Source organism: Rhineura floridana, chromosome 2 (assembly GCF_030035675.1).
Source record: "Rhineura floridana isolate rRhiFlo1 chromosome 2, rRhiFlo1.hap2, whole genome shotgun sequence".
Taxonomy (NCBI): Eukaryota; Metazoa; Chordata; class Lepidosauria; order Squamata; family Rhineuridae; genus Rhineura; species Rhineura floridana.
This window is the reverse complement of record NC_084481.1, coordinates 26,561,994-26,588,672: the sequence shown is the minus strand read 5'-3', so window position 1 is coordinate 26,588,672 and position 26,679 is coordinate 26,561,994. Positions and strand designations below refer to the sequence as shown.

At 44.2% G+C, this 26,679-nt stretch overlaps 1 protein-coding gene across 3 annotated transcripts in view; it reads right to left on the bottom strand.

Moving 5' to 3' along the window:
* Positions 1 to 26,679, bottom strand: part of TMEFF2 (transmembrane protein with EGF like and two follistatin like domains 2) — a 386,403-nt gene that overhangs the window by 145,171 nt on the left and 214,553 nt on the right. For all 3 annotated transcript variants that reach the window (XM_061612885.1, XM_061612887.1, XM_061612886.1), the window contains exon 5: positions 19,218 to 19,314. In XM_061612885.1, coding sequence (XP_061468869.1) covers positions 19,218 to 19,314 — 97 coding nt within the window. The remainder of the gene's footprint in view (positions 1 to 19,217; positions 19,315 to 26,679) is intronic.

Here is a 26,679-nt window from a genome sequence, read left to right as displayed (position 1 = left end):
TCACAATGCAGTTCTCCAACCAAGGTTTAAAAAAATGCACATTAGGAGGAAATGTGCATAAAATGAATATATTACTGAAAATAACACACACGTGTGTGTGGCTGCTCACTAAAGCAGGAGTGGGCAACCTCAGGTTTGGAAGCCAAATACCCCCCCAACCTCTCTATCTGGCCAGGGGACTCTCTACAGTCCGCACCCCTCCCTAGCCACCCCCTCTTCCCCAAGCCACCCCCCTAACCAGCCTTACTTCACACCCTCCCTGAATGTTTTTGCCTGGCTGGAATGCTTCTTAGAACTCTGATAGTGCCTTTCACTTGCCTGTATGGAGGAGAGAGAGAGGTATATAGCAACTAGCCTACAGTACAAAGGTAAATCGACGTTCATTGCTCCACCCATGAGGACATGAGGCTCGTGGACTGAAAAAGGTTCCTCATGCCTGATGTGAAGTGTGCTAGTTAATTGTGACAAACCTTTGGGACATATCTTGTGGAATGGGGATCTTTCTGACCATGTATACTACTATTTTTCTTTCTGTGTCATTCTTTATTCTTTCTCTTCTTTAGTTTTAAGGCTGTTAAATTAGGTTAGCTTATTTGTATTGTTTCCTACAATTGTGTATGCATGGATTGATTTTTAAATAACACATTTTCTTATTGACATGATTCTTACTAAGTGTTTTTTAAATTATTTTATTCATTTGATCTGTTGTGAGATGCCTTGGGCACAATCTTGTAAAAAAACCCAACAGTATAAAAATAAACAGGCGGCTATAGTGATGATAGATCACATGAGAATATACATTGTGATGTATTTTAGCTTCACAAGAACAGGAAGCCAAATGGCACTAGGTTGATATTATTGTCACAGATGTAAAGGCACTTGCCTTGCTTAACAGCAGCAATGGCTTCTGTTTGTTGCAGGGAGATAAGAACATTTACCTACCTGCTGAGCATCTAATTCCATCCTGTTTTGGTCACGCTGACAATGAAGCATAGATTTACTCCATTCTGCTGCATGGCATTGCATGGCATTGCATCTCATTGTCTTCCATTGTACTCTTTGCACATTTTCCTATGCTTTCCAGTGCATTCACCAGTAAAATATGCATTTTATAGGCCTCTTTAACATAAAATACGTATTTTTGTCTGCATTTTTTTGCACGTAAAAATGCACTGCAAAATCAGGGGAAGTGCATAATTGCATTTTGGGAACATTGGATCACATTGGTCCTCTGTGAAAAGCGGACCAAACAAATTTCTCACACAGCAATGAGAAGAAATAGATTTTGGTGTTATAGAAAGCATATTTCATTTTACTTCAGCAACTCTTCAGAACAGCCTTTGGTATGAACTAGATATTGACCTTGTTGGGGTTAAATTGAAATCCCCAGTGCTTGTAAAACTATAGTTCACTTGTCCTATCTAAACCAGCTTGGGCTTTATGGGAAATAGAACCAAAGTGGCCTTTGACTTTTGATATAAAATGTCGGTTTATTTCCTGGTGACCTGACCCTTACCTACATTCCAGTGGCTCGCATAATAAAAGCCGGTTTAAGCTGGAAACTTCCCTACTATGTATCTCTTGTATCACATCCATGCCTATGACCTTGTTTATTGCTATAAAGGTGCCTTGCATAGAAATGTTATAAGCTGTTCCGCTGCCCCTCAGATCTTGACTTGTGAAACCCTTTGATATGCAAGCGTAGTAATTTTCATGTCTGTCTCCTACCCATGGGGCGCCCGGTTGCAGCCGGCCACCCCTTCACTCTTCCCTTCTTCTGTAGTTGCATAGTGCTTATCTCTAGGACATGCGAAGTATGCAGACATGGAATCTAAGAGATAATCTTAGTGTTTCCACTTTCGTCCTTCCCCCTACACCCCTTTACCTCCTTGTGTCTGCCCCAAAGCTATAGTGTCTAGCAACTGCTTCTTTCGTATTTTGTGACATATGCCCGATACTGTAAACTTCGGGGTGAGCCTATATAAACCCTATGACACCAATAAACGAGGTTCCCATGCTGGCCTGCTTCGGCTTGTAAGTATTGGGTCCCCTTTGCAAAGGTTTTTGTCTCGTGTTACTTGATCTCTGATAGTGGGTTCATTTGCACCCAACTCTGCACTCTTCCTGGGTGTAATAAGCGAGTTGGGGTTGACAGGGCGACTTGCGTGTTGGGTTTGGACCTAACAACCTATATGGCAATGAACTGGAAATGGCTTATGAGACCAATCCCTGCCCTGGTGGTGGTTTATTAAGGTTCACCTAATACTCCAGCAGCATGGCCCAATTTCATATAATTCCAGTAATTCTGCACAAAGGAAACATGTGGGTGAAGTGAAAGACATGGTTCCTTTCCCTGCTAGTGTCATCTTCACTGAGTGCTGGTCGATGTTCAGATGGGAAAGAACCTCATAGTCATTTTCCACACTTGTGCTTCCTCCATCTCCAATACCCACCCAGAATGGGAAAATACTGTAAGTCCCATAATGGTGCAATATAATGTAAATGCTGGAGCTTAATTTCTTTTTATATATTGCTCTTTGCACCATGTGGTGGACTTCACCGTATTCTCCACAAGCATGTTTTTTCTAGAGAGGCAGCACTCAAACCTACTGCTTTTCTTTTCTTAAAAAAGCAATGGATAACACACAGTAATTATTTACGAAGAGTGCACATTTTGGAATCCAACTGTATATGTTAAAAATGGGAGGTTTTTCAAAAAGTCTGAAGATAGCACATCAGTATCTCACATTTTCTTTAAATAAAAGTGCATTTTTACGTATTATATGTAGCCACTTCAGCTCCAAAGTGTCCCTGCCATCTTTATAGATTACAAGTGGTCCAGAAGAACAACAGCCTCCACTGTTGTTGACCTGTAACACAACAGTTGAGGACTTTAGATGTGGCTTTTTGACACGGTCGTGCACTGACATTAAGCCACTTTACAAGATGAAAGGGCTCTTCCTTTGATATGTTCTATTTATATCCTCCCCAAGAGCTCTGAGAAGCTTTAAAAATTGTGTGTGTGTGTGTGTGTGTGTGTGCATGCAAGTGAGGAGATGATCTCTGAAATATGTCTCCCTGCTCAGAACCTTAATGCTTCTCTTTCCTTTTTTGTCAGGGGTGTTACAATGAATTGCTCCCTGTCATCCCAAGTCAACTGTTTTCTTAGCAAGCTCAGGAATAAAGCCCAAAAGTGAGCGACACTGAATGCCTGATTTACCAATAGATTGCAATCGAGTGCTTAATAAATGGGCGCAGCCACTAGCCTGCTTCAAATATTCATGAAGCCTACTCTGGTGCAAAATGCATTAAAGGTGGGAATAATGCCAGTAATGTATGATTCTCTTTCATAGAAAAGGAACTTCTGCGGATTAAAAGAAGCAAGACATTAAAGACTTTAAACTGAATAGTCTTTGTTTTTAACAGAGTGAAGGATCTTCACTAATGGAATGCCAAAATGTGTGTGTGTGTGTGTGTGTGTATGTGTGGGTGTATGTGTGGGTGTATGCAGACACACACCCGTTTCAAAAAAGAAGGAAAATGTGCTAATACTGTGGTGCATTGAGTTATTGCTTCCAATAAGGAATCAGAGTGGGTGCTGTTTCACACATATCACACAAAGTGTACACCAAGTATATAAAAACATGCTGTCCCTTCACTCATTAAAGTCTTTACCTGCAGGGAAATAACTGCTATTTTTTTAAAAAAATGAAATATTTAATATTGAAATATTAAAACAGCTTATTGTTGTCAGTTTTTCTTTATTTTACCTTTAGACCATCTTTCCTTTAAAGAAACAGCCAGTTGATAGAGGTAATTTAGTCCCCATCTAAACAGTCACTTGGGGGAGGGAAGACACGAACTCATCCTCTCCCCCATTCAGGTAATCTCTAGTGAGACCTGCATCCACCCTATGAATGCCCAATTGGGCAGAGGCCTGGATCGTGTGATTTCTCCCCCTCAAGTGGTTGAGGAGAATCACAGGGGCCTTCGTTCCTTGGAGATACATAGAGGACAAGGCTATCAATGGCTCCTAGCCACAATGGCTATGTTTCACTGTCGGAGGCGGTATACTTCTAAATACCAATTGCTGGGAATCACAGGTAGAGACAACACTGTCGCACTCAGGTCCTCATTGTGGGCTTCCCAAAGGCATCTGGATTAGCCACTGTGATAACCGGACACTAGACCAGATGGCTTTTGGCTTGATCCAGCAGGACTCTCCTTGTATTCCATTCCATGCAATCTGAAGCTCATGCAGAGGGCTCAATTTATACTGGAAGCTGAGTGGTAGAGGAAATTATTCCAGCCCTCTACCACCTTACCGCAGCGGAACATAGAAATGAGGGAAGAGTCAACTGCCCCACTGAACTTCTCCTTTTCTATCATAGAGTGCTCTTTCTTCACGCGCAACTAAGCAAGCTCCTATCTGGGTCCCCCAACTGAGCACAGGTACCAAGAGTCCTACCCTCTAAACAACATACAGAGCAACTTGTCTCTTAAGTACAGCAAATATAATTAATAGCCATTAACAACAAGTGTTCATTTCGCCGCGTGGAATTTGGCAGAAAAGACAAGAGTTTGAATAGGAACAAGAGACTTCAAAGGAGCACACAGTAGCCATGCAGAAGAATGTTACTTGCTCTTTGAAATCATTACCAGCCCAGCCACATCTGCAGGCACACCTGTGTACTCTTTCTTCCCCAGCATCCTAGAAGTGGGAGGGAGGAAGCTGCTGAATCCATTCCTGGATTCTCACAATGAGTGTCACTATGGTGTCAGTGGCGATGGCAGGTTTCCTGGGCTCTTAGGCATGAGGTCCTCTGGGGGCACCACTACCACTGCCCCACTCTCTCTCTCTCTCCCTCCTTCCCCCTCTGACCATCCTGGTAAGGAGAGGGGCAGAGGGAGAACTTTCAGATAAGTCAGAAAGCAAAGATCTGTTTTCCCCTGCCCTGCACTTACCATCTAAGCATGGAAGGGGAGAGGACAACTCCCCTTTTGCTTTCTGAAAAGTGGGAAACAGGAGACCTTTCTTCTCCTGCCTTGCACTTACCATCCTGATCCTGATTTCTTTGACTCATCTGAAAGAAAAGGGATGCATCCTCCCACCCACTCCCAAACTTACCTGGCAGTGGGAAAGGGATCCTTCCCTTTTTTATAACCTTTCTTGAAAACCGCTGATACAGGGGATAGATACACTCCTGGCAATCTCAGTGATTGCCAACCTGGTGCTTACAGGCCCACATGTGCCTGCAGAGGCCTTCTCTGGTGCCCATGCTGAAATTAGCGTTGAAAGAAGCATGCTATTCTAGCCAATAGAATAGGTTGTGGTGTGTGTGTGTGAGCATGCTGCCCACAACAGCTTCTCCAGTGTGGCTGTATTAATTCACAGCTGTGAGGAATCACGGCACAGAAGAGTGGCTCTCACATTAATGTGGCTGAAGGACACTGGGCTAATGGGAGAAACAGAAATTTCTATGCTTGTTGCCTCATAAAACCTATGCCCATTGCCTCATAAATAACAATAGTTCCCAAGGCTACAAGCAAACATTGGCCTGTTTTATAGCCATTCTCTTGGTACACTTTGCTCCTGAAACTGGGAAAACACAAGAACTGTTGACCAAACAAAAAGCAAATGGTCCTTATGTTATTTATGAAATTGCCTTCCTTCCTTCCTTCCTTCCTTCCTTCCTTCCTTCCTTCCTTCCTTTCAACATACGCAGCCTTGTCCAAAAACATCAGCTCTATCAAAATTTTTCAATTTTGGTCGACAAATAAGCTGAAACATAAACTTTGATCCTGACTTTCTTCCATGATGAAACTCAAAGTGACACACTGAGGTCTCCTGCTTAGCATTGGCAAGGCTGCTATCAGCAGAGTTTTCTGCTGTAAGGGGATTAAGGGCCTCTGAACACATCCAGGATTAAGGAAGAAGGTGCCTCTGAACATACCTGCAGCCAAGAAATATGAGTTCAGTTCCAGAACTGAGCTCACAGTTCTTTTATACACAAAAATCCACGCCTAGTTCCCTCCCGGCCCCTCAAACAAAACTTTCTTTGTTCCAGCAATCAAATCTAGATGAGGGGAAAAAAGAAGCAGCCCCATTGCACCAGGCTCCCTGCTACCTTGCTCCTTCCCAACTACAAAACTCTGTTTAGATCCTTCTGCTTCAAAATGGTGGGATTTCTTTTCCCATGAGTTGGATATTGGGGAGAGAGATTGTACATGTGACAACAGAGATGGTGCATATGGCAACAAGAACATGTGTCTGCTTTTCAGAACAGAGTGCCTTCTACTTCATGCGTGTAGCCTCATGTACAGCTTCTTCTTTATGTATCTGTGACTGGGGTTGGGATATAGCACGTTTCAGACAGACTTGAGCCCCCCAAATTCTTTTCTTTTTAAATAAATTAATTACTGGTTTGGTTCAATAAGTTATGAATTTACTTTTTGGGGACATCTCTGCTGTATTGTTTCTGGAACCTGCTAAAAAACTTTTTTGTTTCGGCAGGGCTATCCAGTCATGTAATTTTATGATGTATTTTAGTTTTTAAATGGCTGCTTTTATCTATCTATATATTTAAAAAAGTATGTCTACTTACTTTTTAAAGTAATCTTACATAGATATTTTACATTGTTTTATGTAAACTGATTAGAGGTTTTTGTTGGCTAAGCGGCATGTAAATAAATAAAATAACCTTACCATTTGATCTTTAAGACAGATGTTTTCCCTGTTTTCAAAGATACAAACTTTTTTTTGTAAGAATCTGGTGTTCAGCCAAGTAAACAGGAATCATAGAAAGAGTTGTTTTAGCAGGCATAGTGTGCTCACTTTTTTCTACATCAGAATCTGATTTAGGGCACTCACACATTACATTCAATGTAACCTGTGCACACAAATACTTGACCTGTGTGCTTGTACAGTCATTCATATGTTCAATAAGTGTATAGGTAGTATTCCTGTGTATACAAAGTGTTGACTTGTACAAATCAGTTAAGTGCCCACTCTTTTACACAAATACTTGAGACGGCTTGTACCTGTGTTCAGTGTTAACATGTGAACAGGCCTAATATGTAGCATCTTTCCTTGAAATTGCCTTTCCTTACATCCTACCCCCTTGAAAGGGACTTAGAGTTTCCCATGCAGAAAGACTGACTTGTCAGTAAAGACGGAGCACTTCACTTCCCACAGTTAGGAAGCGGCTCTTAAGCATCTAAATGCTTCAAAGGAGAGGAATCAGAAATCAGCAGAGTTTCCTGCTGTAAGGGGATTAGTGTTGGCATATAGTAAGTCAAGCTGTCTTTTAAAAGTTGAATTTTATCAATAATCTTCAAAGAACCAACAGCAATGTGTGTTGTGCAAAAATAATATTACCACTGGTGTGTATATTATTTTTTAACCAATCACGTATGTCTTTCTGTCAAGGAAACACAGAGATTCACTTGGGGATGTATCCAGCAAAGCCATACTCAGAGTACACCCACTGAAAATAATGGACATGCCTAACTTACATCCATTGATTTAAATGGGTATGATAGTTGGATATACACCCTGGTTTCCAAGATACTAAACATGTTTTTTACATATATTTAATTTTAACAAATTGTATCTTCAACCCCCCCGCCCCCCCCCAAAGATGCTGAAGGGAATCAATCATCATTTTTGTTTCTGAGTATCCATTAAAGAAAAGTTTATCTAAAGAAAATATTTTACTTTAATTAAACATCGTTCATCCTGGTATACTTTTGCTGATTCTCAGGATTAGGGTTGCCAGGTCTCCGGTTTTCTGCCAGAGTCTCCAGCAAAAGGGGGCCGTCTCCGGCCTCCGGCCATAGTTCCTTTAAAAAGGCTAATCTCCGGCTTTTGAGCGTGCCGCTCAGCCACGCATGCGTGATTGACACACGCATGCGTGAAGGCTGTGGCTGGCCGCCTTCCCGCCCCACCCTTTGTAATTGAGGGAGGGACTGCAGAGAGAGAGGAGGCGGAGTTGAGTTACCGCCGCGGCCCCCCCTGTGCAGCAGAGCCTGGATGCTCCCGCCGGCCACAGAAGTGAGGGTGGTGAGTGGAGGCCGTAGCCGCGTGGCGCCGATGGGTGGGAGCGGCCGCGATGGGGCTGAGGAGTCTGTGTGTGCAGTCGTTCCGAATCTGGTTGGGGGAAGAAGGCCGCTGGTGGAAGGAGCCGGTTTGAGGCCAGGTCGTTTGTAGGCCGTCGCGCAGAGGGAGAGAGGAGGGGAGAGAGATTTGTCTTGAGTCTGCTATATTTAGTGAAGCTTGAGTCTGCTGTATTTAGTGAGTGGCCTGCCAGCCTCAGCCGGTTCCCCTACTCCGGAAAGGAGCAGCGTGGCACCGATGGGCGGGAGCGGCCGCGATGGGGCTGAGGAGTCTGTGCGTGCGGTCATTCCAAATCCGGTTGGGGGAAGAAGGCCGCGGCGCTGGTGGAAGGAGCTGGTTTGAGGCCGGGTCGTTTGTAGGCTGTCGCGCAGAGGGAGGGGGGGGAGAGAGAGAGATTTGTCTTGAGTCTGCTGTATTTAGTGACGCTTGAGTCTGCTGTATTTAGTGAAGCGGCTGGCCGTCCTTTCCGGAGCAGGGGAACTGGCTGAGGCTGGCAGGCCGCTCACTAAATACAGCAGACTCAAGCTTCACTAAATATAGCAGACTCAAGACAAATCTCTCTCTCCCTCTCTCTCTCTCTCCCTCTGCGCGACAGCCTACAAACGACCCGGCCTCAAACCACCGGCTCCTTCCACCAGTGGCCTTCTTCCTGCAACCGGATTCGGAACGACCGCACACACAGACTCCTCAACCCCATCGCGGCCGCTCCCGCCCATCGGCGCCACGCTGCTCCTTTCCGGAGCAGGGGAACTGGCTGAGGCTGGCAGGCCGCTCACTAAATACAGGAGACTCAAGCTTCATTAAGTATAGCAGACTCAAGACAAATCTCTCTCCCCCCCCCTCTCCCTCTGCGCGACGGCCTACAAACGACCAGGCCTCAAACCGGCTCCTTCCACCAGCGGCCTTCTTCCCGCAACCGGATTCAGAACGACCGCACGCACAGACTCCTCAGCCCCATCGCGGCCGCTCCCGCCCATCGGCGCCACGCTGCTCCTTTCCAGAGCAGGGGAACCGGCTGAGGCTAGCAACTGCTGCCGAGAGGGCGCCCATGCGGCATGGCAGCCTCAGAGCCAGTTCCCCTGCTGTGATAAATGAAGGTAAAAACGAATTGGACATTGTACTGATTTTAACTTAATAAAGATTAACATTTTTTAAAAAATGGATGCTCATTCCCAGGTTCATAAAACATGGGTTTATGAAGTCTCAAATGACTGTTCAAACTGACCTACTGCAACATCTATTCCTGGGTTCAGAATTCTAAGTTTTAAAAAGCTACACTGTAAATTCACAATATTACTACGAAATGACAAGGTGAAGCAAGTGGTGACCAGAGAGGGTGCCTTCTTAGTTGTGACACCCTCTTTATAGATCTTCCTCTCCAGATAAGTTTGCTTGGTAGCCAATATTACATTTTCTTATTTTCCCAGGCCTTTTAATGTATAATGTTGTATTTTTTTAATATGATGATGACTGGTTCTTGTACTTTACTTTGTTTTTGTAATGCACTCATCTCCATTCTTAAAATTTGTTCAACCTTGGCAGGCAGAAATTCCATTTGGTAACAGCAAGCTTTTAAACCTCGCTGGGTTTCACAAAGCAAAAATCAAAATGGAAAGGTAGAGTCAAGTAGCTTAACCAAATTTAAGAAATGTAGATATTAGATAATGGCTCCCTGTAAGCCTTTCCCATATTAAAATTCTTCATAATATTTTAACCAGCAGGTTCCTTGCTGTTTACTAAAACTGCTCATTAGGCCACAGCTGCTTTGAGAAGCTTTTACACTTAAGGACCTGTCAACTAGAAGAGTGTTCATCAGTGCACAGATAAGCCTGGCCACAGTAGGAGATGACAGTTTTTTTCATGCCCCTCAAAATCTCTTAATTCCTGTCATTTTTTCTCCCCTCCTACAAAATCTCATTCTTGCAGGGGAAAAGACTTCATGCTGTAACTTGCTTAGCAAGTTCAGTTAATATCCATGACACTAAGAGAGTATTTGGATTAAAGGACTACAGCATACAGACGTTAGCAGAATTTTCCCACAGACTTAGGCTTTTAAATACCCCTTCCATCTCAGTATCTGTCCAAATTGATTAGGCTGTGGATTGAATCGTGGTATAGAATGAATGAATTTTTTTTGTAGTCTGTGGATCTTAATGCAAGATTCGGAGCTTACACTTCTGGATCTAATGATCTTCTGAAATGCAGATTACAAGTGAGAACACCCACCTGCCTGCTAAACAGCTAAAGGGATTATTGGAGACACCAATATGGGGAGCAGTAACATGGGTGCAGCAGTGTGCAGTCCTGGTGTTGTAACTCTGCTGCATTATTTGTTTGTAGTAACTTAATGCTACTGTAAAATTGGCACATTGATGCCTTTTGTGTAGGCATCTGCCACTCAACAATAGCAATGAGCAACCTATTAATATAGGTGTCCCCTCCCAAGGCTGGAACTGATCTGGAATGTAGTGGGGGCACTTTCTAAGGTGGAGGCCTCCTGGACTATAGTGCTTTCATGGGAGTCTCTTATGGGCTAGCAGATTAAAGCATGTATGTAGCAGCAGACATGGTTTGAATTGTGCCTTTTATTTGGGATAGTTGGTGCCATAAAACAGCTCTCTCATCCCTACAAACGTTACTTTTAGATAGTGCAGGCAAGAAGGCGTTGTTATGTGCCTTCAAGTCGATTACGACTTTTGGCGACCCTATGAATCAGCAACCTCCAAGAGCATCTGTCATGAACCACCCTGTTCAGATCTTGTAAGTTCAGGTCTGTGGCTTCCTTTACGGAATCAATCCATCTCTTGTTTGGTCTTCCTCTTTTTCTACTCCCTTCTGTTTTTCCCAGCATTGTTGTCTTTTCTAGTGAATCACGTCTTCTCATTATGTGCCCAAAGTATGATAACCTCAGTTTCATCATTTTAGCTTCTAGTGATAGTTCTGGTTTAATTTGTTTAACATGGCTGCAACCATATCTACTCAGAAGTAAGTCCTATTGAGTTCTATGGGGCTTAGTTCCTTAATAAGCATGTTTACAGTTGCTGCCTTCAGGGGCATCCATCTGTGCTCCCATCTAACATCTCTGCAACACTAAGCTCCTTTCTTCCAATAATGGCCTGGCCTGAGGGCACGTAAACCCTTCTTGCCAGAAGCAAGTAAGCTAGATTAAATGTTCCCTAAAGGTGTTGAACTGTGGGAGACCAGGGTTTGAATCCCCACACAGCCATGAAGCTCACTGGGTGACCTTGGGCCAGTCACTGCCTCTCAGACTCAGAGGAAGGCAATAGTAAACCACCTCTGTCTGAATACTGCTTACCATGAAGACCCTATCTGGGATCAACTTGAAGGCAGTCCATTTCCATTTTGCATCACCCTAAGCTTGTGAGAAAGAATGACCTTGTCACTTCAGATGGACCTAGGAACACCCTATTTTAGGTAAGATTTCTATTTTAATCTCCGATCAGATAATTTTTTTTGAATGGTATGCTCCAAGCAACTGCGGTTGATACAATGTATCATGTTTAATTATGTCACCAGGGCCTGCCCCGTGATGTCACCAGGGCCCGTCCCATGATGTCACCAGGGCCCGCCCCATGACATCACTAGGGCCCACCCCATGATGTCACTAGGGCCCGCCCCATGATGTCACTAGGGCCCGCCCCCATTTTCTCAGGTTTTTGGATGGCTCCGACCTGGCAACCCTACTCAGGATGGATATGCACCATCACAAATAGTAGCTCTTGTTGAACTGTGTAGAGTTTGGATTTGAGCTATTGGCTGCTGATTTACAAGAGCAGCTCATCCCCATGAACGCTTCTGCCCTAGGCTGGCAGAGGCTATGGATGGGTAGACTAGGGGGATGGAAGGAAATTCAACAGCTGAACATGTTGAAATAGGCCGGTACAAATTGTGAATCACTAACAATGCACACCTATACAAGTCTATTAAGAAACACACATTTATTGCTGGTAATTGAGTACAATAGGATTGTGGAACCGCAGGCCAAATGCAGCCCTCTGAACCTCTCTGTCTGACCCTTGGGATTCTCCCAAGGCCACCCCACCTCTCCAGGCCAGATGCCTCACTTGCCATGCTTACACTTTCCTCTGGTTCATTTGCCTGGCTAAAAAGTGTCCTTGAACGGTAATAATGCCTCTTGCTTAATTTATTTACTATTTATTATCTTACCTCCCTGGATGGAGAGATGTGCATGGAGAAACCTCTGACTTTTGCTTGGCTGGACTGTAGTCTGCTGTACAAAGATATCAGTAATATCCATTGCCCATTAGAGAATGAGGCCCTTGGGTTGGAAAACGTTTAGGACTGCAGCCTAAGCTAAGAAATCCACCACCTGTGGATGGTGGTGGTTCATTAGGGCCTTACACGGAAGGACTGCCAAGTCCCTGACTGATCACTTAACAAATGGTTGGTGGACTGTACTTTTGGGGAAGGGCCTTAGCTTAGCTGGCAGAGCATCTGCTTTGCATGCAGAAGGCCCCAGGTTCTATCCCTGGCATCTCCATCCCTTTGCATGTAGAAGGCCACAGGTTCCATCATCATCATCATCATCATCATCATCATCATCATCATCTTCTTCTTCTTCTTCTTCTTCTTCTTCTTCTTCTTCTTCACCACTACCACCACCAGCAGCAGCAGCAGCAGCAGCAGCAGCAGCAGTTTGTTGTTGTTGTTGTTATTTAATTTATTAGCTGCCCTTCACCAGTACATCCCAGGGCGGGTCACAACAATATAAAACACATGACTAAAAACAGTTTAGAACAAATTAAAATAGATTACACACCCATTCCCACCATATTATTATCTGCTATTAATTTAAGAAAACTGACAAATCAGAATACATCCTTTCTCCTTGCTGAAGGCTGACTGATACTTGCATATACATTCCTTATCATCTCATGTCTTGATAGCTGTGCAGATGATAATCTCATGTAGAAATGAATGTGTATGTATTCACGATCTCATTTGCACAGGGGCCTACATGGAATCTGTAACCTCTGTTCTTGCAGGGTGCGGACTTCATGGAAGAAGCCTGTGTGCACTATGTAGCACAGGTGCCCCTGTGCAAACCAAACCTAGAACATGTAGAAATCAGGGATGGGAACAATTTTGATTCCTGTCCTAAATCCCCAACCCCTTACACATACATCATGTGCCCATTTCTAAAATGGATGGCCGTCTGTGCAGTTCTTCAATGTCCAACTGGCTCAATTAAAAAGCACTTTGTTGGGCAACGACATACAAGCTAAGATGGTTTGATTGCTGTTTCACACATGCTTGTGTGACACCGCTTGATATTGCAGGCCTGGGATGGTTAACACACATGTGTAAACTCACCCTAACTTTATCCTCGGTCATATAAGTAAAAAAGAAACATTTATGCATTTTATGCCTATCTGACCACAGGATACTCAGTCTGAGAGAGGCTGGCACGAAATCTCAGTGCTATCTTTTAACGTTTTCTTGGTAGGGGTGAATTCACACAGTCACATTTAAGAACATAAGAACATAAGAAGAGCCTGCTGGATCAGGCCAGTGGCCCATCTAGTCCAGCATCCTGTTCTCACAGTGGCCAACCAGGTGCCTGGGGGAAGCCTGCAAACAGGACCCGAGTACAAGAACACTCTCCCCTCCTGAGGCTTCCGGCAACTGGTTTTCAGAAGCATGCTGCCTCTGACTAGGGTGGCAGAGCACAGCCATCATGGCTAGTAGCCATTGATAGCCCTGTCCTCCATGAATTTGTCTAATCTTCTTTTAAAGCCATCCAAGCTGGTGGCCATTACTGCATCTTGTGGGAGCAAATTCCATAGTTTAACTATGCGCTGAGTAAAGAAGTACTTCCTTTTGTCTGTCCTGAATCTTCCAACATTCAGCTTCTTTGAATGTCCACGAGTTCTAGTATTATGAGAGAGGGAGAAGAACTTTTCTCTATCCACTTTCTCAATGCCATGCATAATTTTATACACTTCTATCATGTCTCCTCTGACCCGCCTTTTCTCTAAACTAAAAAGCCCCAAATGCTGCAACCTTTCCTCGTAAGGGAGTCGCTCCATCCCCTTGATCATTCTGGTTGCCCTCTTCTGAACCTTTTCCAACTCTAGAATATCCTTTTTGAGATGAGGCGACCAGAACTGTACACAGTATTCCAAATGCGGCCGCACCATAGATTTATACAACGGCATTATGATATCGGCTGTTTTATTTTCAATACCTTTCCTAATTATTGCTAGCATGGAATTTGCCTTTCTCACAGCTGCCGCACACTGGGTCGACATTTTCATCGTGCTGTCCACTACAACCCCGAGGTCTCTCTCCTGGTCGGTCACCGCCAGTTCAGACCCCATGAGCGTATATGTGAAATTAAGATTTTTTGCTCCAATATGCATAATTTTACACTTGTTTATATTGAATTGCATTTGCCATTTTTCCACCCATTCACTCAGTTTGGAGAGGTCGTTTTGGAGCTCTTCGCAATCCCTTTTTGTTTTAACAACCCTGAACAATTTAGTGTCGTCAGCAAACTTGGCCACTTCACTGCTCACTCCTAATTCTAGGTCATTAATGAACAAGTTGAAAAGTACAGGTCCCAATACCGATCCTTGAGGGACTCCACTTTCTACAGCCCTCCATTGGGAGAACTGTCCGTTTATTCCTACTCTCTGCTTTCTGCTTCTTAACCAATTCCTTATCCACAAGAGGACCTCTCCTCTTACTCCATGACTGCTAAGCTTCCTCAGAAGCCTTTGGTGAGGTACCTTGTCAAACGCTTTTTGAAAGTCTAAGTACACTATGTCCACTGGATCACCTCTATCTATATGCTTGTTGACACTCTCAAAGAATTCTAATAGGTTACTGAGACAGGACTTTCCCTTGCAGAAGCCATGCTGGCTCTGCTTCAGCAAGGCTTGTTCTTCTATGTGCTTGGTTAATCTAGCTTTAATCATACTTTCTACCAGTTTTCCAGGGACAGAAGTTAAGCTAACTGGCCTGTAATTTCCGGGATCCCCTCTGGATCCCTTTTTGAAGATTGGTGTTACATTTGCCACTTTCCAGTCCTCAGGCACGGAGGAGGACCCGAGGGACAAGTTACATATTTTAGTTAGCAGATCAGCAATTTCACCTTTGAGTTCTTTGAGAACTCTCGGGTGGATGCCATCTGGGCCCGGTGATTTGTCAGTTTTTATATTGTCCATTAAGCTTAGAACTTCCTCTCTCATTACCACTATTTGTCTTAGTTCCTCAGAATCCCTTCCTGCAAATGTTAGTTCAGGTTCAGGGATCTGCCCTATATCTTCCACTGTGAAGACAGATGCAAAGAATTCATTTAGCTTCTCTGCAATCTCCTTATCGTTCTTTAGTACACCTTTGACTCCCTTATCATCCAAGGGTCCAATTGTCTCCCTAGATGGTCTCCTGCTTTGAATGTATTTATAGAATTTTTTGTTGTTGGTTTTTATGTTCTTAGCAATGTGCTCCTCAAATTCTTTTTTGGCATCCCTTATTGTCTTCTTGCATTTCTTTTGCCAGAGTTTGTGTTCTTTTTTATTTTCTTCATTCGGACAAGACTTCCATTTTCTGAAGGAAGACTTTTTGCCTCTAAGAGCTTCCTTGACTTTGCTTGTTAACCATGCTGGCATCTTCTTGGCCCTGGCGGTACCTTTTCTGATCTGCGGTATGCACTCCAGTTGAGCTTCTAATATAGTGTTTTTAAACAACTTCCAAGCATTTTGAGTGATGTGACCCTCTGGACTTTGTTTTTCAGCTTTCTTTTTACCAATCCCCTCATTTTTGTGAAGTTTCCTCTTTTGAAGTCAAATGTGACCGTGTTGGATTTTCTTGGCAATTGGCCAGTTACATGTATGTTTAATTTAATAGCACTGTGGTCACTGCTCCCAATCGGTTCAACAACACTTACATCTCGCACCAGGTCCCGGTCCCCACTGAGGATTAAGTCCAGGGTTGCCGTCCCTCTGGTCGGTTCCATGACCAACTGATCTAGGGAATAGTCATTTAGAATATCTAGAAACTTTGCTTCTTTGTCATGACTGGAACACATATGCGGCCAGTCTATGTCTGGGTAGTTGAAGTCACCCATTACTACCACATTTCCTAGTTTGGATGCTTCCTCAATTTCATATCTCATCTCAAGGTCTCCCTGAGCATTTTGATCAGGGGAATGATAGATCGTTCCCAGTATTAAGTCCCTCCTGGGGCATGGTATCACCACCCACAACGATTCTGTGGAGGAGTCTGCCTCTTTGGGGGTTTCGAGCTTGCTGGATTCAATGCCTTCTTTCACGTATAGAGCGACTCCGCCACCAATACGTCCTTCCCTGTCCTTCTGATATAGTTTATATCCAGGGATAACCGTATCCCACTGGTTTTCTCCATTCCACCAGGTCTCCGTTATGCTCACTATATCAATGCTCTCCTCTAAGACCAATCACTCCAGTTCTCCCATCTTGGTTCGCAGGCTCCTAGCATTAGCGTACAGGCACTTGTAAGCAGTGTCTCTCTTCAAGTGTCTTTGGCACTTGTGGTTAGGCCTGTGGTAATTTTGCTCTTCTGAATTTATATCCTGTGCCCCTGCTCTCACAATGCCTACTTCTAGGCCTACCCCTTTTAAAATTTCATCATTTCTTTGGTTTTTATCCCAGGGGGGAGGTTTATTCCGAACCGGACCTTTCTCAGCTCCTGTCGGGTTTCCCCCCTCAGTCAGTTTAAAAGCTGCTCTGCTACCTTTTTAATTTTAAGTGCCAGCAGTCTGGTTCCATTCTGGTTCAAGTGGAGCCCGTCCCTTTTGTACAGGCCCGGCTTGTCCCAAAATGTTCCCCAGTGCCTAACAAATCCGAACCCTTCCACCCGACACCATCGTCTCATCCACGCATTGAGACTGCGAAGCTGGGCCTGTCTGGCTGGTCCTGCGCGTGGAACCGGTAGCATTTCACAGAAAGCCACCTTGGAGGTCCTGGCTTTCAGCATCCTACCTAGCAACCTAAATTTTGCTTCCAGGACCTCACGGCTGCATTTCCCCATGTCGTTGGTGCCAACGTGCACCACGACCACTGACTCCTTCCCAGTACTGTCTACCAAACTATCTAAACGACGGGCGATATCCGCAACCTTCGCACCAGGCAGGCAAAACACCTTGCAGTCTACACGCCCATCACACACCCCACTGTCTATGTTCCTAATGATCGAATCACCCACTACAAGGATCCCTCCACCCCCTGGAGATATATCCTCGGCACGAGAGGATAGCTGCTCATCCCCCAAGGAATGGGTCCCTTCTAAGGGATCGTTTCCCTCTTCCTCAGCTGGATGCTCTCCTTCCCCGAGACCATCGTTCTCCATGATAGCAGGAGAGCTATCATCGCTGGAGTGGGACACAGCTATAACGTCCCTGAAGGCCTCCTCCACACACCTCTCTGCCTCTCTCAGCTTTTCCAGGTCCGCCACCTTGGCCTCAAGGAAATGAAGTCATTCCCGGAGAGCCAGGAGCTCATTGCACCGAGAGCACACCCACGACTTCTGTCCAACAGGCATATAGTCGTACATGCTGCAGGCAGTGCAAAACACTGGAAAGCCCCCACACCCCTGCTGGCTTCTTACCTGCATAGTTTTGTTTAAGGTTTCTCCCACATTTCTCCCACATGTGATATTTTTCAGCCTTCGTATTGTGTTGTACAATTGGAATTTATATTTGTTCAAAGTCCAACAGGTGCTAGACTTCTTACACCACAAAAAGCATCTATCCGTCCATGTCTCTCTCTCTCTCTGTGTCCTATCTTAATATTGGCAGAGTGACTGGAATGACGCAAATGGAATCCAGAGGGAAAGGAAACTGATAATATTTTACTGAGGTAAAATGAACAGGAACTGTCTATGATATGAGGAGAGACTAAACAGAGAGGTTTGCCTTACTTCGGTCAGGTCTACACAAGGGGAAAACTCCGGCAGAACTCTCCCATTCAACGCTTCCAACTGTCAAATCTCAACTGTCTTTCTCACTGACAGCTAACTCCCATCTGACCCTAACCTTCAGCCAATCAGAGTCTGCCGTCAGCCAGACCAATAGCAGAATTCATCCCTTAGGTTACTGACTGAACAGTGGTTGCTGGATGAATGGTCCCTGCTGTTGTACTTCCAACATCTATCTATCTTAGGGATGGAAAGTTCTCTCAGTTTCTCATTTTTCCAATCTGAAATTCAGTTCTCCACAGTTCTGCAGCAATTTGCGATCTTTTCTTTAATCCTCATGAAAATTCTCCAGCATTTTAATGCAAATTTCCCCTAACAAACGCATTTTTGTAGGCAGTTTTGATTAATGTCCACATTTTCGCAAGCAATTCCTCATCATATAGTGCATTTCTGTATGTTATTTTTATTCTTAGGAACATTTTCCCATAACGTAAGCATTTTTGCAAACATTGGTTGGAGAACTACACTGCAAAATTTGAGTAAGTGTGAATGTTGAAGGATGGCAGTGTTTTGGTTGTCATATTGTTTCGGAACGTGCAAATTTGATAGATTCGGCTTCAAACGTGAACTGAAATCGAATTTCTCACCTATCCATAATCTATCTATCATCACAATACGATCCATCTATCATCACGTCCATTAGGCAAGGATAAGACAGAAGACAATTTCTTTTAAATAGCTCAAAGTCCCTCAAAAACCTGCCAAACCTGTTTGACCAGAGGCAATAGTAAAGGAAATTGGTGTATATATGAAACATGGTTACTTTATCATATTACTTTCAATGTACTACCTTAACAATGCCTCAGTGCTTTGTGAAGCTTGCAGCAGCAGCCTCCTTCCACTAAAACAGTGGAAATGAATTTTAAGCCATCAGATTTCAAGTGGGAGTGGGTAGGTGCGTGGGAGAAATTTGTTTCTCTCTGCATTCTTCTTTTGAGTCTCTTTCATTCTAAATGCACATTCAAGATTTTCACTGCCAACTACAGTTTTAACAACAAGCAGCACATATTCCAAGGAGAGCGATCAGGATGGAAAAGTATTGTGAGGGGGAAATCAAGTTTCTCAAGACAAAGAAATGAATAATAAACATAAGTTACTGTACCAAACATCTTCTGCATCTTCATCACACTCTGCCCCAAACTGGCAAATATCACAGGTAGAAGTTTCCTTTTGACTGGTTTCTCCAGAACCTTCACTGCCTGTGAATGAAAGAAATCAAGAAGAAAGATGTCAGTTGATCAGTCCACAATTTGTAAAACCAGCCTCATAAAGAAAGAAAGCCTCTCATATATTTGTGTTAGGTTTATATATGTGAATGACTGTTTCCTTTCCTTTCAGGAAAGTAGAAAGCTGCCTTACACTGAGTCAGACCATTCGTCCATCTAGTTTAGCATAGTCCACCCTGACTGGCAGCAGCTCTGCAGGGTTTCAGACTAGGAGCATTCCCAGCCTACCTGGGTAGGACTAAGCTCAGATGCCTAATCTAAATGCATTTGAAGAGCATCTCAATGTGTCTAGCTCCATTTAGTCATACAAGTACAGGTACCTCCTCCCATGATTGGGAACCTTGTCTTGACAAAATTCCCACGTGCATGGAGTTCCCAATCACGTACGTTTGTAAGCACACTCCAGACATGAGCTCTAGCGTTCATAGTGTGTCTGTTTGGGTGGAACCTGCTGTCTTCCCACCATTTTATTTATTTATTAAATTTATATGCACGTTCAAGGCACCAATTTGATTGCTATACCTGCTTGTTGGTTGCAAAACTGATCCAGGTATTGTAATGTTGCAAGGGGATAAAAAAGAACCATACACTGCCATCTTTAGCGGAGTACTGGTAGGGGCTGAGTGAGTATGCTTAACCCCTTTCCCTTTGGCTGCTCAAAATAGCTGGGGGAGAGTGATTTTATGTGAAAAATGGCCAAAGGGAAAAGGGTCAAGCGGCACCTGCCACTACTCCGCTTAAAAACATAGCCTCTAGGCCTGTTTCTGCTTTTGTTTTTAAAGTCAGGGCGAAACATTCATGGAATTGCAGGTCATATGTAGTTTCAGCCAAAGTGTACAGTGATCAGAGGGTAAGAGAGAGTTCAGGGAGTGTGTGGTGGCTGAGGTAAAAGGGAAGGGCTGTAGCTTGGTGGCAGAGCATCTGCTTTGCATGCAGAAGGTCCCAAGTTCAATCCCCAGCATCTCCAGACAGGGCTAGGAGAGATCTCTATCTGATATCCTTGAGACCCAGTGCCAGTCACTGTAGAGAATGCTGAGTTAGACAGATCAATGGTCTGATTCAGTCTAAGGCAGCTCTTTATTTTCCTAAAAGAACCATCTGAGGACTGGTTCACAGGGTATACTCAGAGCTTGGAAAAGTTACTTTTTTGAACTACAACTCCCATCAGCCCCAGCCAGCAAGGCCACTGGATTGGGCTGATTTATTTATTTATTTATTTATTTCATTAAACTTATAGACCGCCCCATAGCCGAAGCTCTCTGGGTGGTTCACAAGACAAGAAACATCAAAAATACAATAACATGTGACAATATAAAACACATTAAAAGTTTAAAATGTTAAAAATTAAACAATGTCAGCGCATACTAAACATATTAAAAAGCCTGGGTGAAGAGAAAAGTTTTAACCTGGCGCCGAAAAGATAGCAACGTTGGCGCCAGGCGTATCTCCTCTGGAAGATCGTTCCACAGTTCGGGGGCCACCACAGAAAAAGCCCTTTTCCGCGTTGCCACCCTCCGAGCTTCCCTATGAGTAGGAACTCGGAGGAGGGTCTTTGATGATGAACGTAGTATACGGGCAGGTTCGTAGTGGGGGAGGCGTTCCAACAGGTATTGTGGTCCTGTGCCGTATAGGGCTTTGTAGGTCAAAACCAGCACTTTGAACCGGGCCCGGAAACAAATAGGCAGCCAGTGCAGGCAGGCTAGAATCTGTGTTATATGGTCGAACCGTCTGGTCCCCGTTAGCAGTCTGGCCGCTGCATTCTGCACAAGCTGCAATTTCCGAACCGTCTTCATAGGCAGCCCCACGTAGAGCGCATTGCAGTAATCTAATTTCGAGGTTACCAGCGCATGAACTACTGAAGCGAGGCTCTCCCTGTCTAGATAGGGGCGTAGCTGGGCCACCAGCCGAAGTTGGTAAAAAGCACCCCGTGCCACCGAGGCTATCTGAGCCTCAAGTGACAGGGATGGATCTAAAAGAACTCCCAAGCTACAATGGGAGTTGTAGTTCAAAAAAGTAACTTTTCCAAGGGGTTTCTTATTTGGTAAGACTATGGCAGCTGCAGTCAACTCCCAAAGGCTCTACAGAGCAATTTGGGAGTCGATTTCTCTCCTGAGAAAAGAAGCATTCATGCCCACATATGTGGCCCACTGAAAAGAAAAGAAACAAAGTTTCCCAGCAACTTTTAATCTGATCAGTTTCACATCTTCTTTGAATTCTTTGAGATTGAAGGAGCAGCTCAATTAGAAATTGAGGAGGGGGGGAGGAAACAAGGCCAAAGCAGGCTTATTGCTCTCTATGCAGGCTCCTAGCCCTCTTCTTAAATAGGTGTTACATTTACCAAGCTTCAACACATTTATCAGACACCACCAAACCATAGGAGACATTGAAGGGATACACCACCAATTATCTTTATCAGATGGACACTTTAAGGAAGTGGAGGTGAAAGGCACCCACTCTTTCCCCTAAAATGGATGGCCTATAATTAGGGATGGATGAATCTGTCAGTTTTACTTTATCTCTGTTTCACATTTTCCCAGTCTTAAATTCAGTTTTCTACATTTCCACATCAGATTGTGATTTCAACAACAACTTTCATGAAAATCCACCAGCATTGTAGTGCTAATTTCTCTGAATTTACACATTTTATATGCAATATTTGCAAAACAATATCCCCTAATATAATGCATGCTTGTATATGATTTTCACAAATACATTCACTTCTATGCGCACTTAGCAGTCGATGGGGAAGTGAAGTCAGGGCAACATTGTGCATCTGGCTTCTAGATGCTGACGGTTGTTGCCCATTATCATGAGGGAGGAGGGAGAAGGGTGAGGTGTGAGAAGTCATGCATGGTGTGGGCATGGTGGCAGAGCCAATTTGCTGCTCCTGCGGCCATGCCATACCTCACTCGCCATACCTTGTGCCGTTGTCCCTCTTAGTAAGTGGCAATGACCCTCCAGAAGCAAGGTACACCATGCTGCCTTCACTGCCTGCTACTGACTACAGTATATACATTTCTGTACACAATGCTTGGCTGGATGAGTGCACTGCAAAATTCAGAGAAGTGCAAATTTCAAAGGCTAGCTGCGTTTCAGTCTGTGTATTGTTTTGGAAAGTGTGAATGAGGAAGGTTCATCTTTAATTGATTTTTTTCTTCATCCCTATCCATAATTCACATTGGCAGAATCATGCTCCACTCTTTCTCTCTCTGCAGGCTGGCAAGGCCACTTGGTATTCCTCCAACTGCAGATCTCTCTGTTGATGATGCTCAGAAACCCCCTGGTGCAGCATTGAGAGGCCACTCTGACCAGCCAACCCCCACTATGGCTGAGATTGAGTTTTCCTTGTCTGTATGTCGGGGTAAATGTCTTTCACTGTCTTGCAGCACAATGCAATTAACAATGATCCAAAAATCAAGCAGAAAGTTCCATGCAAGTGCCAAGCATTACAGAGCTCAAGAGTTACCCCTTTATAAACCTGGCAGATTGTCCAGGTTCTGGAAAACAAGCTCCTGCATTGTTAGTAAAAGTACTCCCTGTGCTTTTTAGTCCCTCTGAAAAACCACTTTATTCATAAAGGACTGTTGCTGGTCTCTCTCCCCACTGTGTCATGTATCCTTTTATAATGTTCTGGTGTTAGCAGATACCATTTTGCCACAGACTACACATGTTCTCAAGAACAAGTAGGGTTGTAGTTGTCCAGGGACTTGGGGGGTCTCAGATCCCTTGCTTTTTTAGGAGCAGAGTCCCAATGTCTCCAGCATCCTGTGGGCCAATCAGCATGAAAGAGGAGTTTATTAGCCACTGATAAGAATCTCCTAACATGCTTCCTTGTCCTTTCCTGCTGATTGGAGCCAATTAGAGTGAAAGGAGGTGAGTCAGCCACTGAGAAGACTCTTCTCAGTAGCTAACACTCTCCCGTTTCATGCTCATTGGCTCCTAGGAACATCTGTTGTGGTCGGTGAAGGAATTAACAAGGATCTCATCCTCAACCCAGCAGCAAAAAAAGGAGAGAGAGGGGAGGGGCCTTGGCTGTGACTATCCTGAAACGACCCTGTAATTCTGAATTTGCCACCACACTACTGAGAACAAGCGCAGCGTTTTAAATCTGTATTCCAAAACACTCAGTGTTTAGGATTGCTTTACAATGCAGATAGTAAGGCGACATTTGGAGAAAGCATGTTTAACACACAAGCATAGCATCCCTCTTCATTTCTATTAGAAACAAACAGGCAATCCTTTCATTTCAGTAGCCAGTGGTGGTGAGCAAAGAGAGTAACAGGAGTGAGAGAAATGAACTCCGCCTTATTTCCTGTCATTAAAACAGCAGTCTGCTTCTTTTTATTTTTTCGGCCTTTGGTCTCAAGAGTGTTGCCTGGTGATAAAATTTGTTCAAGGTGAATTCTCTCTTTCCCCCTCTCTCCCCTACTGCGCAGATGAGTGCCCTGATAAAACCAGACAACCTAGAAAGAGTTATTTTGTCCTTATTTCCTGCTGCTATTTAAATTTCAGGAGTGTAAGATGTTCATTTTCTAAGGTGACTGAGGGTTGTTGTCTCTCCCCTCCCCCCCCAGCAGCCGGTTTTGCACCACTCTGCACAAGTCTCCATAACTTGATGGAAGAAGTCTTGAGAAAGGAAAGTGAATTATGTGTCAGAGAAGCAGAAAAGGGCGTGAAGCTGTTCCCATGGCGTTCAGAAAATCTCTTTTTAAATTTTTTTAAGAAGGACATTAAAAGGTAAAGGTGTCCCCGCACTTGTAGTGCGAGTCGTTTCCGACTCTTAGGGTGACGTCTTGCGACGTTTACTAGGCAGACCGTATATATGGGGTGGGATTGCCAGTTCCATCCCCGGCCTTTCTTTACCCCCCCCAGCATATGCCGGGTACTCATTTTACCGACCACGGATGGATGGAAGGCTGAGTGGACCTCGACCCCTTTTACCGGAGATTCGACTTCCTCCTTCCGTTGGAATCGAACTCCGGCCGTGAGCAGAGCTTCGGCTGCATTACCGCCGCTTACCACTCTGTGCCACGGAGGATCTTAAGAAGGACATTTTTTAAAAAGATGTTTTATTTTTCAGATGTTTTGCACACATGAGAAACAGAGAATGGACTCACCCATCCCTAGCTGCCATGGGCTATGTATGTCTTGGTATGTAAAAAATGCACTATTATTTTATTATTTTTGTTCTAAGGTTACATTTATATTTTTTCCAGGTAACCCCCCCAGACAGTATCTTTGAAGAGTGGGGAATAAATGAAGAAAATAAAATTGTGTAGGCCCATATATTTGGGCAAGAGGGGGGCTATCCCTTGAACAAGAGGCAGCATGCTTCTGAATACCAGTTGCTGGCAACTGCAGGAGGGGAGAGTGCTGTTGCATTCAGGTCCTGCTTGCGGGCTTCTCATAGGATTTGATTGGCTACTGTGAGAACAGGATGCTGGACTAGGTGGGCCATTGGCCTGATCCAGCAGGTTCTTCTTGTGTTCTTATGCAAATGCGCACTTCACCTTGGACCAAAGTTGAGGTCTACTAGTTAAGCAGAAATCCAATGAAATATGCTTGTGCAACGCCACCCCTATCCTTCTCTTGCACACATCTGGTTAAAGAAAGGACGAGGCAGTGCTAAAAATCACAAGAGGGAAAAAAGAGTTGAGGGCAATTGGATGTTGGCCACAAAAACACAGGATGATTTGAACATGGTGCAGAGAGATCCCACTGTGTGCTTTGCCTTCACATTATCATAGCAGAAGGAAGTAGATGAAAAGGACAGGAGAGAAAGTGAGAGGCTGCTCTGGGATATGTGGAGAGAGGCCAGTAGTGCTGGCAAAATGTACGAGACTAAAACACCCTGAACACCTTTATAGAAAGTGAATATATATAGTGACAGCACACAAAATGGGCAGGATAGAGGCTCAGATACCAAAAGTGACCGCACTCTAAATCAATAAGTCTTTTTTTTTTTTACCCTGCCTCCCTGAAAAGCATTAGCTCGGTTGAAAGCTGCAAAGTGAGAAAAATGAATGGGTGTGAAACAAGGGGTCGGTGCAGGAGCAACTATCCTCTCAGATCTCTGGCAAAGGCTCAAAATAACATTAGAGGAAAGATGAAAAGAAAATTCTCAACTGTATCTGCCATAAATACTGAGTGTGACATAGCTCAGTTCTTCTGGCTGCACACAGCCTTCTCGTTCAGGGAAAATTACCTATCCCACGCAAGCTTACACAAAAGAAAATTAACAACAATTTCCAGTGCCCAACCTGAGCCCTGATCAAAAGCCATTGATGTGAGTTGAAACATTCTCCTTGATATCAACGAGCTTTCAATCAAGGCCTCCGCATGGGTGGTAGTGATATAAGTGAATATTATAACATCAAGAGTTTCTTAGATGCAAGCAACACACGGGGGACTACGCAATGTGAAAGCAAAGAGCCCTGATTTTGTGCCGCAAGCATCCTTTTCATGCTGATGGATTGCTGAGGGGTGATTCATATGTTATAGACCTGGTTGCCATCCCCCTCTGATTACATAGTTCCAGTACTGTTGTAAGAGCCCTCCCACATGGGTCCATCAGTCCCACAGGATGTTGTCACTCAAATGTTATTAGAACAGTGTGTGATTGAACCAAAGGAAACCAACAACTATTCTGCTCTGGTAATCATGTCTCAGGCAGCATATACCTTCAGTGTCAGACAATGCATGCACTTCTTTTCCTCTTTCAAGATAGTTGGCTTTTCATTCTAATTCTCCTTACATAGATGAGTACATAAGGTAAAGGGAGGTCCCCTAAGAGAAGATAGGTGCGCAACTGAACTCACATTTCTGAGCCATGTAGGTTTTGGGGGGAGACGGAGGGAAGGCAGCAATTCACCCCATTCCTGAAGAGAAGGCCAATGGTTGGAAATCTACAATTGCTGTTCTCCTGCAGCACTCATAGCTTCATTGGTGCCAAGAGAGGCTTCGCTTTTGGGATAGAATGCTTAAATAGCAGTTTTTGGGGTAGATTTTTAAAATCAGGATTTTGGAAGGGGGAAGCATGAAACTCCCTCCCCATCCCTTATAGCCTTCTTGGGACCCACATGGCTGCTCTCTCTCTCTCTCGCTGTCTCTCTCTCTCTCTCTCTCTCTCTCTGTGTGTGTGTGTGTGTGTGTGTGAGAGAGAGAGAGAGAGAGAGAGAGGGAGGGAGGGAGGGAATTGGATTCACACAATTAACACCCTGCCTAGTTTGGCTCTCAATCACAGCATGACTGTAAGGGCTGCTTTACGTATTAATATATATAAAAATATATTGATGGACTGCAACTCCCATCAGCCCCTTTCATCCAGTATGACCAATC